Genomic DNA, 14,402 nt, shown 5'->3' on the forward strand with positions numbered 1-14,402 from the left:
AGTGAGAGGCTTTGATGGAAACCTGGAAAGAGAAAGGACTGATCACAGTGAACATGCAGGAAACCCCAAAGTACAACACATATCTATTCCCATATGTAAGGAAAAAATGAAGCATTTTGTGTGTTAAACGTCGTACTTTTGCGATGCTCTGATGCGTTGGATTTGGATCTTCTTGTCAGTTTATCACATGATTTTGTTTTTTGTAAAACTAAGTGAGCAGCCCACTCACCTCTGATAATTTATCATAGCATCAGCAGTTTATGGTCGGATCTTTTTGTGAGGACGAGTGGGCAGCTTATTCAACTCTCGACTCGCTGTGTTCTGTATTTAGACAAAAAGCAGACAAAGATGGAAGATGCAGAACAAAAATCTCTGCTGGGATTCATTTGCAGGCATTTATGTGATCTGTGTTAAATTATTTATTTTGACAAAAAAAAAAAGCCCACGTTATCAGAAAATATTGGAAATCATCAAGATCTTTGACCAGACAGGTGTGCCCCTTTTTAGCTGTTGACATCTTCCTGTTTCCCATTTCCAGGTGTCCTTCTTCCTGTTCATCGTGTTTGTCGTCTACACCATGTTGCCCTTCTCCATGAGAGGGGCCATTATCGCCAGCGCCATCACCTGCTTTTCGCACACTGTCACCCTCAGCGTCTGTCTGGCCAACACCGTCCCAAAGCCGGAGGCTCTGGACTGGCAGGTAAAGACAAGATGACTGTACAAACTCAAACCTTCAAAGGTGCATGGCAAAAAGTCTGTTGAAAGCCACATTTTTACACAAAATCCGGCTCTGGATGTGACTCTGCTGTGAGTTTCCCATTTTAGTTTTCTGAAGGCCTCAGTGATTGCTTCACTGCACTGTTTGCTGCAGCGCAGGGGTTAGTTTATCAAAATTGAATTGGTAAAGTTGTTCCATGCATGATTAAAGATGATGAGGTACAACATTTTAATAATGTTTGGGCTATAAAACCGTGAACCCATCCTGTATCAATGTGACAGCACATTCAGAAAAGCCTCCTGAGTCAAACAAACTGCCTTTTAATGTACTCAGGGAACAGCTCTTAAAACACTGGCTCTAACTGAATGGACCCTTGATACAGAAGAAAATCTCACCACGAAACAGAAACCTCATAATACCAGAGCAAAAAACAACAATGACCAATAACATGAGAATATGATCTGTAAAACTAATCAAAAATACAGAAACGTGCCAGTTAACACAGAAAGTAAAATTAACTGGTTGTGTATCACATGTATGTCTGATACACACACAGTGACTCTTTCTAATCAACCATCAAAGTCAACACGCTCATAACACTGTAATCATCATATAGTCTCTCTCTTCTGTGTCTCTCACACACATACGCAGTGGAAAAGCACACCAACAATAAAACACGCTGTAAGATGCTCATTGCCCCTGGATACAGCACTAAGGACAACCTATTGATATGCAAGGCCACATTTAAAAGAGCATGAGGTTGACATAGTGGTGGAAAAAGTGCAGTTGAAGTGTGTGCACTGGGCTGGTTTTACGAGGCAGTAATACAGGCATAAGTGGAAGGAGGTTGATAGTGGGAAAATTAAAGGTACATACACCTAATATTATTTTAATGCGTTATTCGTTATGTGTGTGTATGTGTGTGCGTGTGGCAGATCTTAGCCAACGTGATCATATTCACCTGTGGTAACCTGGCTGGGGCGTACCACAAGCATCTGATGGACCTGGCTCTCAAACAGACCTACCAAGACACCTGCAACTGCATCAAGTCGCCCATCAAACTAGAGTTTGAGAAGCACCAACAGGTACATGTTTACATTCATGCCCTGGGTTGAAATACTATGTGAAGTGAAGTCTCATATCATTTGCTGTCATCAGATTACTGAGGATGCATGGCCTGCTTTTACTGTGGAATAAAATGTTCCAATACAAGACTACGATTCAAAATGTCACAAATAACAATCTAATACCTTAGTTACAACAACATGAGACATTAACTCATCAGTGTCTCTGCATTCTCAGTACAACTAAACAATTCTTTAGCCACACTAGCAGCGTGGCTCCAGCAGTGGTTAGCACTAGCATGTAGCTCTGTCACTCCACCTTTGATGATCCTATGACCTGTCCTCTAGCGACACCAGGAGATTGGTATCTTTTTGTTGAAATGACTCAATAGATAGTGGATGAATTGATGTAAGACCTGGTCCAGATATTCTCTTCTCCCTCATGATGAATTGTAATCACTTTGGTGATCCTGTGACTTCTCATCTTGTGCTGTTATCAGGTCAAAATGTTTACTTTTTCTGCAAAACTGATGACATTTCCGTGATCCTCAGCTGTATTTTTTGTTTGGTGCTAATTAGCAAATGTTAGAATGTTAATGCAATGTGGTGAACTTGGTAAACATTACACCTTCTAAACGTCAGCATGTTAACTATTCTGGAGAGCATGTTAGCAGGCAGACATTAGCATTTAGCTCAAAGCACCACTGTGCCTAAGTACAGTCTCACAGAGCTGCTAGCATGGCTGCAGACAGAGGTTGACTGCTTGATGTTTGTCTGCCTTTTTTTTATTGCCACTTGTCATTTTTATTGCTCTGAGAATGAAGCTTTTTCTGTCACCTTCACCTTTGCTCTGTAAAAAGATCAACACTCAATGTAACACTCAAACGTAAACCCTCCAGTTAAGCTGCTAGCGTGGCAGTGAACTCTTGATTCTTGTTGTTCCTGCCTCGCTCTTAGAGTTACACACACTTGAGCACATATGAAATGAAAACCTTATTCTGTTTTATAGCCAAAATATTTCACTTCTCAATGCAGGGCTGACTTGGTAAGTCGATCATGTCTAAAGAGGCATTATGCAGTGACATTTGCTTGACATTAGCGCCTTTGCCCTGACATTAGCCATTCTCTCCAACCAGGGAAATGACACATGAAATGATACATTAATAAGTGGTGGTCTACGCAGTGGGGGGGTTTTGATTGTAAAATGTGTATTTCATTTTACAAATGATGAAACACATAATTAATCATAATATATAATTGTAAAATGCATGTTTTATATGCATTTATAATGAAATATAATAAATACTCTGCATTAGATACAAATATTAAAACATTTTATTATTTATGACATGTTTTGTGCGCCATTTATTCTACAGGTTGGCATAACAATCTTGAGTGAAAATAATCTAATAATTTTTTTTATCATGTGAATTAAGTTGTAAAAGATTTATCACCACAAGACAGTGAAAACATTTTGGTTGCTGTAGATGGTATTTGAATAATCACAAATGTTATTTGGCATATGTTTCTCCACGCGCACCAGTTTGTATGTGCGTGAGCGTGTGCGTGTGCGTGTTAATAATGTGTGAGGATGCAATACAAATGTCAGTGCATAACTAAACACCACCAAATCTCTGAATACAGATCACTTTAGTTCATTAATCAAACACATGATTAACAAAGCTATATCTCTTCAGGCTATTATACCCCCTCTGCATCCTCACAGTAGAGTGCTCATATTGCTTCAGTGCTGAATAAGTAAATAAGTGCGGGTGGTGTGGGTTTCTATTTTTAGTGTAACCCCCCACCACCACCACCACCACCACCACCACCACCACCAACCCCTCTCTCTACTTAATTTGCTGCTGTGTTTTAGGAAATGAGCCCGTGGTGTGTGAACAATGTAATGACCCTCTCTGCTGAGAGCTGCATTTATGAGTCACACCCCCTCAGGCAGCTATTCACTCTTTCTAACATGCACACACACCCACACTTTTGCCCACGCACACGCACACATGCACCACAATCACCCTCAAACAACCCTCCAACCAGTGTGTACGGTTCTAAATCAAAGCAAAAAAAAATCCCCACAACTTACATGGTTACACAACAGCTATGGGTGATGGATCTCGCATCTCTGATTCTCTACTTTTCTTATTCCCCCTGATTGCTGACTATTCTATACAATGACATGTTTTGTTCAGATTTCCAGTGCTGCTTTAGTGGAACTTGACTGGAGAGAATATATCAACTTCCTAAAAACATCAACAGCGACCATTAAAAAACTCTGATGTCAGCATGTGAGGGTCAGAAAGCATCTTTGTATAGTCACAATTTTGCAACAACAAAAGCAGCCTCCAAAACCACACAGAGAGAAACCCACTGAAGTAGATGTGGTAACGAGACACACCCCACTGCCTTAGTGAATGTCAGCCACAAGTGCTTTCCTGCAAGTGTAGATATGCAGCTGTGTTCACAGGCTGCTTTTCGTACCTTTGACTGAATTAAGATAAACCTGTTAATTATCATTAGGTTTGATTTCATTTTCACTTTTCATCTCCTCATGATAATCTAATATGCACGGTAAAAATCACGGGCAATGCAGAAATATAGAGAACATGCTCCACTGCTTTCCTCTACCATGCCACGGTCTTGAAAATGAAGATACTTTCCGTGCCTCAATCGCTCTTCTCTTCTTGACTCTGGCTTCCTGTGTTCAGTGCTAAAAAATAAGCCTCATTGAACCACCATTAAGAGGATGAAGGAAAATCTATTTAGGCGGTTAAATATTAGCTGTGGATGACAATGGCTATATTTATATGGAGTATTGGAGAAGGAGAATAGAACAGAATACAATGCAATAGAATTGAATGGAACAGAACACATCAGAACAGCACACACTAGAAAATACTAGAATAGAATGGAGCTGTACAGAACAGCACACAGTAGAATATAGATTGTAACAGAACAGAATACTATAGATTAGAACAGAACAGTATAGAATGGAACAGATCGGTACAGAAGAGCACACGATGGGAAATACTAGAATGGAACAGAATAGAGTAGAATAGAACAGAGTTGTACAGAACAGTACTCAATATAATATAGATTGTAAAAATACAGAATACTATAGAGAACAGAGCAGTATAGAGTGGAACAGAGTAAAATGGAATAGAATAAAAAAAGAATAAAATAGATGAGAACAACACCAAAGAAAACTGAATTGAACAGAGCTGTACATAATAGAACAGCACATAATAGAATAAGTCTCTTGCACCGTGACGAAATCTGTTCACAGACAAACAGACACATAAACACCTGTGAAATTACTGACAACCACCTCAGTGATAGTTTCTGCTACAGTAAGTGTCACCAGAACGACATGACACACACACACATACACACACACACACACACACACACACACACACACACACACACACACAGACTCACAAGGTGGAAACACGTCCAGCCACATTGAATGAAGAAGCCATAGAATCGGAAGGTTTATTGTGTAGCATGAAGTTAACAGTGTTATTCAGTCATTGGTATTTTCATGTTATCCTGAGTAAATCCAAACAAACCAGTTTATGAACCAAATACATTTTTATTCCCACCATGTCAAACTAGTTAACTCTTACCAGTTGTCTGACTCTGCTTCGCCTGGCTTTCACCCCCCCCCCCCCCACTTCTCTGTCCGTAGGAGCGTTTGCTGTTGTCCTTACTCCCGGCTCATATAGCGCGAGTGATGAAAGCCGAGATCATCCAGAGGCTGCAGGGACCGAACTTTGGCAGAACAGAGAGCACCAACAACTTCCACAACCTCTATGTGCAGCGGCACACCAATGTCAGGTAAGGTTCCTGCTCCTCTATCTGCGCCTTCCATAACAAAGGTTATTATCTTCTGCTCTCATCTCTGCGCTTGATTGCTCCTATACCATCCTGTCCTCCCCCTCATCACTGCTCATCCCCTCCCCTCTCACATTTTGGATTGCCCCTATACTCAGCGCTCCTCTCATCCCACTATCATCTCCTTTTATTTCCTCTCCTCTCCTTGACTCCTCTCCTTTCCTTTCTCGCCATCTTCTCTGCACCTCATCTCCTGGTCCCTTTTCACTGTCATGCCCAAATTCAATTCAGAGTTAATCCACCTTCATTGTACTCTGAGGTCACTTTGCCAAATGAAGAGAAGCACATGTCTTCCTTTCTCAATGACATCCTCCTCTATATTGTGGGGGTTCATAGAAACAGAGAAGAGTACACAAATCCAGGCTTAGCACAAGAGCCTCTCCAGAGAATGTCCTCTAAAAACCTGTTTCTCATAATGCTCGAGCTTCACAGAAGAAACAATATCACAGTGGCACTTTTAAGTCGGTCTCAGGTGTGTGGGTGTGAGTGTTCATGTTGATCTGCCCATTATCCTTCCAATAATAACAAGTTCTCACATGGTCTAGCTCCAGTGAAGAGGGCAATCTTTCCAGAACAAAGAACTGACACTCAAGGACGGGTGGCGGTGTGGCCCAGCTGGGATCCTGCTACACTTGACAGTCAGTGGAGAGCCAGACACCAGCTTCTGCCGCCACCATCGTATCTCCAGCTATAATAATTGGTGTCTCTGAAGAGAAACAGGCTGAATTCTGTTTCTACCACAGACTAGATATAAAATGGACGTAGCCTCTGTGACCATATGTTTCTGAGGAGCGGCTTTGAAGTTCAGAGTGGTGCTGCTCTGCTGTTGCCATCTTGGCAGCGCCTGACTCCTGGCTAATCCAAGAATGGGCAAAGAGGTGGGGCACATGTGGAGCAGAGACTTTGGTGCATGCCGGTTTGTGGCAAGCATACTTGCTCAAACACACTCAATTATGCATCAATTATGCAACTTTAATAAAATGTAAACAGGTGAGTTATATAAAGATTCACCCTCCGTATTGTCATGAAGGAGTAAATTAGCTATAGAGACCAAGACTGTGATTTGTACCAGGCTGTAAACATGTTTATTTCTGCTATAAAGTTGGGCAGTTTAATGGGGATTGACTCACTTTTGAAGCCAGACTCAAGAGGTCATTAGAGGAAATGTTTTTGGTACTTCAGTGTTGGCTTCATTTTCCAGCCCTAGAGGCCTTCTCTTTGAGGAAATATTCTGATATTTGTAGAAGCTGTGTTGACTTGTCACCCTGGGTGGAGACATAATGTTTGGACTGCTGTTTGTATAAGTTAATTTAAATATTTTTCAATATTTGAGAATGTTGCTTTGATCGTGATGGAAAAAAAACTAACAGATTAGGTGCATGGTCCAGAGGAGTTACTGACACTCTAAATACAGAAACCAGCACATGATGTGTATTGCATTATTTCGTTTAATTGCATTGGAAACCTGAGTGTTTTTCATCTACACCTGTAGTTTGTAGTTTGCCAAGTATGAACGCAAAGGCTTCCCTCTGTAGTAAAATATCCCTCCTGTTACTCCAGAACATTTAATAGTCACCACTGTGGTAAACGTGCTCATCAAGAACTCAGTGGGTTTGCAGAGAACGACACAAGTTAATTCAAAGCAATCCCATCAAGTACAGCAAATATCCCCAACAGTGAGAAACTTGATGCCTCTCTCCTAATAGAGGATAATGAAAATCTAGCTACGCAATGAACTGTTTCATTACATGGTTGTGTTATTCATTAATGCAATATCAGTTGTCCTGTTTGTTGTTTCTGCAGCATTCTGTACGCCGACATCGTAGGCTTCACCAGGCTCGCCAGCGACTGCTCTCCAGGTGAACTTGTGCATATGCTGAACGAACTGTTTGGCAAGTTTGACCAGATCGCAAAGGTAAACTCAAGACGACTTCATTCATATATCACATCTCATACAGAGGGACACTGTGCGTGCTTCACAGCAGGAATGAATGAAAAAGTAGTAGTAACTCGCACCGTCAGAGGATGTTCAGCTCTTGTTCAGTCCGGGGTGGGCCACATTCTCTCAGGAAGAAAATAAAGACATCTTGATTCAATTCTGTTGTAATTCACGAGGCTGTATTTTGTTGTGCTCTTGTATTGGATTGTAATATCCTGCACGGTGTGGTGTTTATGCTCCTCCTTGTACAGTATGTGTATGAGGTAGAGAAAACATTGGAGACACTTTCCAGAATGATGCACCCTGATACAGCAGCACCACATACAATCTACATAGGATGGAAATTTCAAGGACAGCAGAATTAGCCATGTGAACTACCCCTCAGTATTTTCAGTTTAAGGTTTTATTAAGAAGGTTTTGTAAGATTGATTTCTAGAGCCCAGTGAATAAAATAAAACATGTTTCAATCTAAAGTTAAAATGTGATGTTTGTCATTGAGAATTAATTGGATTTGATTGTGAAATTAAGGACGTTAATAAGCATAAAATAATGTGTTTTCTCTAACACTGTTTTGATGTTCATTAAAAAAAAACAACTGAGGGGAGAGAACAGTGTCTGAGCTATGCTGTCAATCATCTGAAGCGCGACCTTGAAACAAGTGTTCACTCCGTCCCGCGGCCACACTCGGCCTCCGCAGCCGTACCTCCACAGCTGCAGGTCGTAGCGGTGTGGGCCTGGTCAGAGTGAATCTCGCGGTCTCATGGGTGCTCAGCTACACGGGTCTAAACAGTTGAGTCAGGCTCTCTCTCCTTCAGTACTGTGTCCAGCAGCTCTGTCCTTCCGCCTGACGAAGCTGCCGTTACATAAACCCGGTCCAACGATGAGCTGTTACTCATCCCACATGTGGAATAAAGGCTAATGTGTTATGTGTGTGGGTGTATGATTTTTGGGCTTGATGGATGTTACTGTGTCGAGGTGAAAAGAGCATGAGAAACATCATTTTTTTTAAATAGGTAACCCTCACTAAAGATATTGATAACTTAGGGATCCCCTCATTACTTCTCTCTTTCCTCCTCTCAGGAGAACGAGTGTATGCGAATCAAGATCCTGGGAGATTGTTACTACTGTGTGTCTGGTCTGCCTGAGTCTCTGCCTCACCACGCCAGGAACTGCGTGAAGATGGGCTTGGATATGTGTGAGGCCATCAAGTAAAATACCAGATCTCTCCCTCTTTTTTTTTCTCTCTCTCTCTCTCTCTCTCTCTCTCTCTCTCTCTCTCTCTCTCTCTCTCTCTCTCACTCACAGACACACACACAAACAAACACAAACACGCGCCTGTCAAACAGATTGAGCAGAAGGAATGCCAGACTTGATTTCAGCTCTGTTTGAATTCCAGAGTAAACACAATGTGAATGCAATATGATAAGCCTCCCAGCTGAACAAATAAAAATTTCAAACAAATGAAAAAATATTCTCTCGCAGATGCCCCCCCCCTGCTCTCTGTATCTTTCACTCATGCCAGAACACACACACACGCACGCACACACACACACACACACACACACACACACACACACACACACACACACACACACACACACACACACACACACACACACACACACACACACACACACACTAGTTTTATGGACCAATATATTGGCTTGCCGGCACTGACCTTTAATCACAATCAGATTAAAGATGCCATCCACCTCAGATGTCGTACACCTCTGACATGATGAAGCAGAGTCTGTTGGTGAAGCGGGTTTCCCGCCCTGACTACAATTGAATTGTGGAGGAAACACCGAACCATTTAGTGAATCAGCAGGATTGTTAATGGCAAACTAGAAATATAAAGAAAGAGAAAGAAGGAATTATCCCTGCTACTTTCCAAAAACACAACATTTTGGTAAATACACTTGATTCGCTAAGAAATGGTTACATAAAAAAAAAAAAAACACAACATGAGAAGTTATGAATTTTACATAAACAAGATACAATCTGTTAGTTAGTGTTTTATTGTGTGGGTAGGATTGGATTTTTGACTTTGGAGAGCTGGGCTGGGCTTATGGGTTTATGCTAAGCTAGGCTAACCATGTTTTCAGTTCCAGTTTGAATTTAAAGATTTCTTCTTCCTTTCGCTCCGCAGGAAGGTCCGAGATGCCACTGGAGTCGACATCAACATGCGTGTTGGTGTTCATTCTGGGAATGTCCTCTGCGGTGTGATTGGCCTGCGCAAGTGGCAGTATGATGTATGGTCACATGATGTCACGCTAGCCAATCACATGGAGGCAGGAGGCGTGCCAGGGTGAGACATAACCAATAACACAAAGAAAGTTTAATGTGATCTCACTGCAGTGCTGCTGCAGTGCTGCTCCCTCAAATCTTTGTAATTATCTTTTGGTTGGCAATCCAGAGACCTGTACCTGCAGCGTTGCCAGGTTTAGTCAGTGAACCAGACAGGAAGCTATATGCTTTGGGAATTGACTAACACTTCCTGCTCTCTCACTGATTAATGTTGAATTGCACTTGAGCAAGTGAGTGAATTTCCATCTGTTCTGCTGCAGCTCCATGTGGCCTAAAGTAGAAGTGAGCAAGTCCCAGTGGTCAGCAGTACCAAAGTATCATTATCTTGAGTTTCAGAGGACAGCGTGAATCTCAAGGAGGCTGTTTAGAAAGTTTTCTCACCCATATTAGAATAACACTAAACCTGTGCAATTTTCTTTTGGCTTTTTTGGTGTAGAAATGATCAGATTTATCAAATAACACCAAGAAATATGACAGATTGACCAGGCCTTAAACCCAAAGATGATGATACACCTGAGGGAACAACAGAGGCTATTAACCAAGACTCAGCTGAAAAATCTATATTTATATACAGTATATACTTGTTTTACTTGAGGAAATGCACACACATACAGACATGGACATGGAGTATGGGATTTTGTGCTCTAATTCTATTATAGTGTTTAAGACAATTAAAGCCACCTCATTTGACCAGTCAGCTCTACATGTGTTATAAAGCCATTAGGTCTGAAATCCCAGCTCTGTAACTAGCTTGGGAAAATTGACTGGTGGTTCTGTGTGTGCTACACTGAAACTAAGCTCTCCAGGGCCACCACGTTGTCTCACTGGGCTGCTAATGGTTAGTCTCCTCTGACGCCTGCTGAAAGGCTCCTGAAAAACATGGCAGCTGGAAAAAAAATAAAATAAAAATAAAGCACATTTCCATCTCCGTCCATCTCTGTTGGCAGGGGTAACAAAATAACCTGAAAAGTGAGAATTAGTAGTTATGAAGCTGGAAAATAAATAACACGTTTGATAGAGCTTTTAATGGCACAGTGACGCAAGCTCTTAACCTCTCATCATCTGTCCATTCATCTTTTTCCCGTCTGGTCTCCAGGAGGGTCCACATCTCCTCCGTGACGCTGGAGCATCTGAAGGGCTCGTACAAGGTGGAGCCTGGAGACGGACAGACCCGGGACTCCTACCTGAAGGAACACGGAGTGGTCACCTACCTGGTCATCAACCCCAAGGTCAGTACCATCTCCGACATGGTTCCATACATTCAAGCACACAGTCAGAAATCACTGCGAGGGAGATCATACTGAGGACTGTCACTTAGTGGGTAATTAGTCTTTCTTAGTTAAAGTAAAATTGTTCTAGACTTGTTTTTATTTAGCGGCCCCAGGTGCCTTTTCCTGTTTTCACTTTGCTATTGATTTTATATATTTTTTTAAAGTGGCTGTGTGCCAGACAATAAAATGTCATTCCCATTATAAGATTTGTAAAAAACAAAGGGGATTGGAGCCCCCTGGTAGCTTGCCTGATGAAGCGCGTACCATCATATACCTAACAAGCTTGAGTCTTTACTGCAGCGGCCGTAGTTAAAATCCAGCCTGGACCCTCTGCTGCATGTCATCCTCTCTCTCTCTCTCTCTCTCTCTCTCTCTCTCTCTCTCTCTCTGCTGCCTTTACTGTTACTCTCTTACATTTTCAATCCCCAAAGTCTGATCTTATGAAATCTTTTGAAATCTTATGACATATGAAATTGATGCAGGAAAATACTCTTTCAAATAATGTTTGACAGATGACATATAGTGCAGAGGGGGAACAAAACAATAGGAGCATCTGAAGCCATAATGTATCTCAGTGTAATGCCGTAAATCTGAACTGATTCTACAGTTTAGAGTAAATTTTCAACTGAATTTTGAGAAAATAGTAAAAGAAAATGTACTCCAACCATGACCATTATATGAATATTAGATGTTGGGTCATTGAGCTAAATAGCTGGTGGCACTAAGAACTCAGTAAGTGTAACAATATAGAAAACATTTTGGAAACATACCATTTCTGTTTGTTTATTCTACTCTATTCTGATTCCATAGTGATAATGTTGTACTGTCTTTACTGTCCTTAACCCTGTAAAAATTGAAAGTATTCCCATCACTTCACAGACAAAATACTACATATCTTCACTGTCCAAAGAAAACCGTGCATCTATGATCATCTTGAATTTAAATAAATAAACAAAATAAAAAATAAAATAAATAAATAAACTTTATTTGCAGAGAATTTTTCATGCAAGAGATCTCAAAGTGCTTCACAATAAAAAATGAAATAGAGCAATAAAATAATGGTGAATATAAGGAGAATGAAATTAGACAATAGAAAGACAGAAGACGATAAAAAGTGTAAATGAAAATAAAACGGAAACCATTAAGATTAGTAAAATATGAGAACTAATTAAAAGCCTAATTAAATAAATAGGTTTTCAGCTATTGTTTAAAAATGTTTATGTGATTTAGATTTTTTTCCAGATTTATACTGGAAGTTCCTGAAGTGTGAAAACGGCCCAACTTTCACTAATTAGCACCAAACACAAGCCACAGCTGAGGCTGATGAGGATGTGATTAGTTTGCAGGCACATGGCCATAAAGTATTGCACTAGTTCAAATTTTAATCTGATGATGCTGCTGGATGAAAAATCAAGGGATCAAAAGTTGTTAAAATTTATTCTTGGGGGATCATGAATGTATGTACCAAATGTCATGGCAACCCATTCAGTGGCTTTTTCAATAAAAAACAAATATGTCAACCTGATGGTTGCGCTAAAGGAAAAATAAGGATGTGGCCAATGTGGTCAAGATATTTCAGTTTGAACCACAAATGTCAACCTCATGTTGCTACTAGAGAAAAGTCAGGGGATCAAAAAGTCACTAGGGTTCATCCTCTGGGTACCATGAATGGCTGTTTAAAATTTAATGGCAATTCATTCAGTAGTGGTTGAGAGAGCTAGAACCGTGCTGCTAGCACAACTAGAAACCCAGTGGATTATCTGACAAATGTGTTTTCTCAAAGCAGAAAAACAAGGCTGTTTTTCTTAGTTCACACAGGGTCGATGTCTTGGAGACACATGAAAATGAATTATATTCACTTCACTTTACATTATCCAGTATATGTCATCAGTCGTGATCTAGTTTGAAAAGCCACATACAGTAATTATCAGTTTGCAGAAGAGGTAACTGCTGACAGTGTGTGTGTGTGTTTTGGGTCATGACTTGTGTTTTCATGGAGTTTATAGAAGGTGTGTTGAGCCAGAGTGCAAAACTATGAGGGTTCAGCACCATGGACAACGCCACTGCTTCACCAACACTTGGTGTGCTGGTCGGGTTTACTCAATTCACACAATTTTGACAATGTCAAGTACAGGGAAATAATACAATTGTGTAGCAACGGCAGGATGTTATCAAATGAAGACCAGGGCAGGAGTTCACTCAGTCTGTCTCCTCAGAGAAAATGTTTGAAGTGACGTCCATTTCCACTGCTTGAGACATCACACGTCTTAGGACTAGTTCAGGACATTTAAGACATCTGACTCCTCTGTGAACTTTCTGCTGAGAATATCCCTATATAGAATATACTGTTGGCAACCAGTCTGTAAAAAAAAACCACGCTTAACAGTCCTGCCTCCATAATCCCCTCATAACTTGGCTAAGATGCACCCACCCCCATAAATATCTGCAGTGACACCTTTTCCTGTTTAAGACATCCTGTGTTCACTATCTGCTTTCCTCATAGACGAGTGGAGTCTCAGTGCAAGAATTAACACCTTTACACTCTCCGGTGCATCTTTTGGAAATGCCATCAGTGACACAGAAAGCCACGGTGTCTTTTCAGCACAGATTCCTCCAAATCTGCTCCTTTGACTCCCTTTAGTCTTCTTTTTTTTCATCTTCTATTTCATCTCTGAAGAGTTTGACCAGGGATCTGTAGCTTTCACATGAAGTCATCACCTGACTTCAAACAGTTCTCAGAGTCACGTCTCGGTAGCAACATATTCCAGATTAGAATTTGCAAGAAGTCATATAAAGCTGTATCAGATTCAATGAACTGAAAGAAAAAGTTCACCCAGTATTTCATAGGAGTTGTTAATGTACTTTATTTATTTCTTTATTTGGATCTCCGTTAGCTTCCACACAGTGGTGGCTACTCCTCCTGGGGTCCACACACAAAAACAACGAATGAAACAAACAATAATTTAAATTAATAAAATAGGGGAATAAAACAAAATAAGATGAAACACAAAAAATAAGTAAAATAACTGTAATATATAAAACAATAAACAATGAAAACAGAAACTAAATTGTCACAAATGCAAAATAACTAGAAAAAACAAAAACAATCAAAGGTAGAGTAACCACTATAACATCTATATGAGATTCGTCAAGTTTTGTTTTGAAAGAAAATCCCATGATAAAAATCTGCATAT

At 40.6% G+C, this 14,402-nt stretch overlaps 1 protein-coding gene across 1 annotated transcript in view; it reads left to right on the forward strand.

Annotated features, from left to right (window-relative positions):
• Window positions 1–14,402, forward strand: part of adcy2b (adenylate cyclase 2b (brain)) — a 52,208-nt gene that overhangs the window by 17,068 nt on the left and 20,738 nt on the right. The window contains exons 3-9 of the mRNA XM_056400137.1: window positions 539–700; window positions 1,654–1,803; window positions 5,486–5,634; window positions 7,495–7,606; window positions 8,711–8,838; window positions 9,780–9,938; window positions 11,034–11,166. Coding sequence (XP_056256112.1) covers window positions 539–700; window positions 1,654–1,803; window positions 5,486–5,634; window positions 7,495–7,606; window positions 8,711–8,838; window positions 9,780–9,938; window positions 11,034–11,166 — 993 coding nt within the window. The remainder of the gene's footprint in view (window positions 1–538; window positions 701–1,653; window positions 1,804–5,485; window positions 5,635–7,494; window positions 7,607–8,710; window positions 8,839–9,779; window positions 9,939–11,033; window positions 11,167–14,402) is intronic.

This window comes from Seriola aureovittata, chromosome 16 (genome assembly GCF_021018895.1).
Source record: "Seriola aureovittata isolate HTS-2021-v1 ecotype China chromosome 16, ASM2101889v1, whole genome shotgun sequence".
Classification (NCBI taxonomy): Eukaryota; Metazoa; Chordata; class Actinopteri; order Carangiformes; family Carangidae; genus Seriola; species Seriola aureovittata.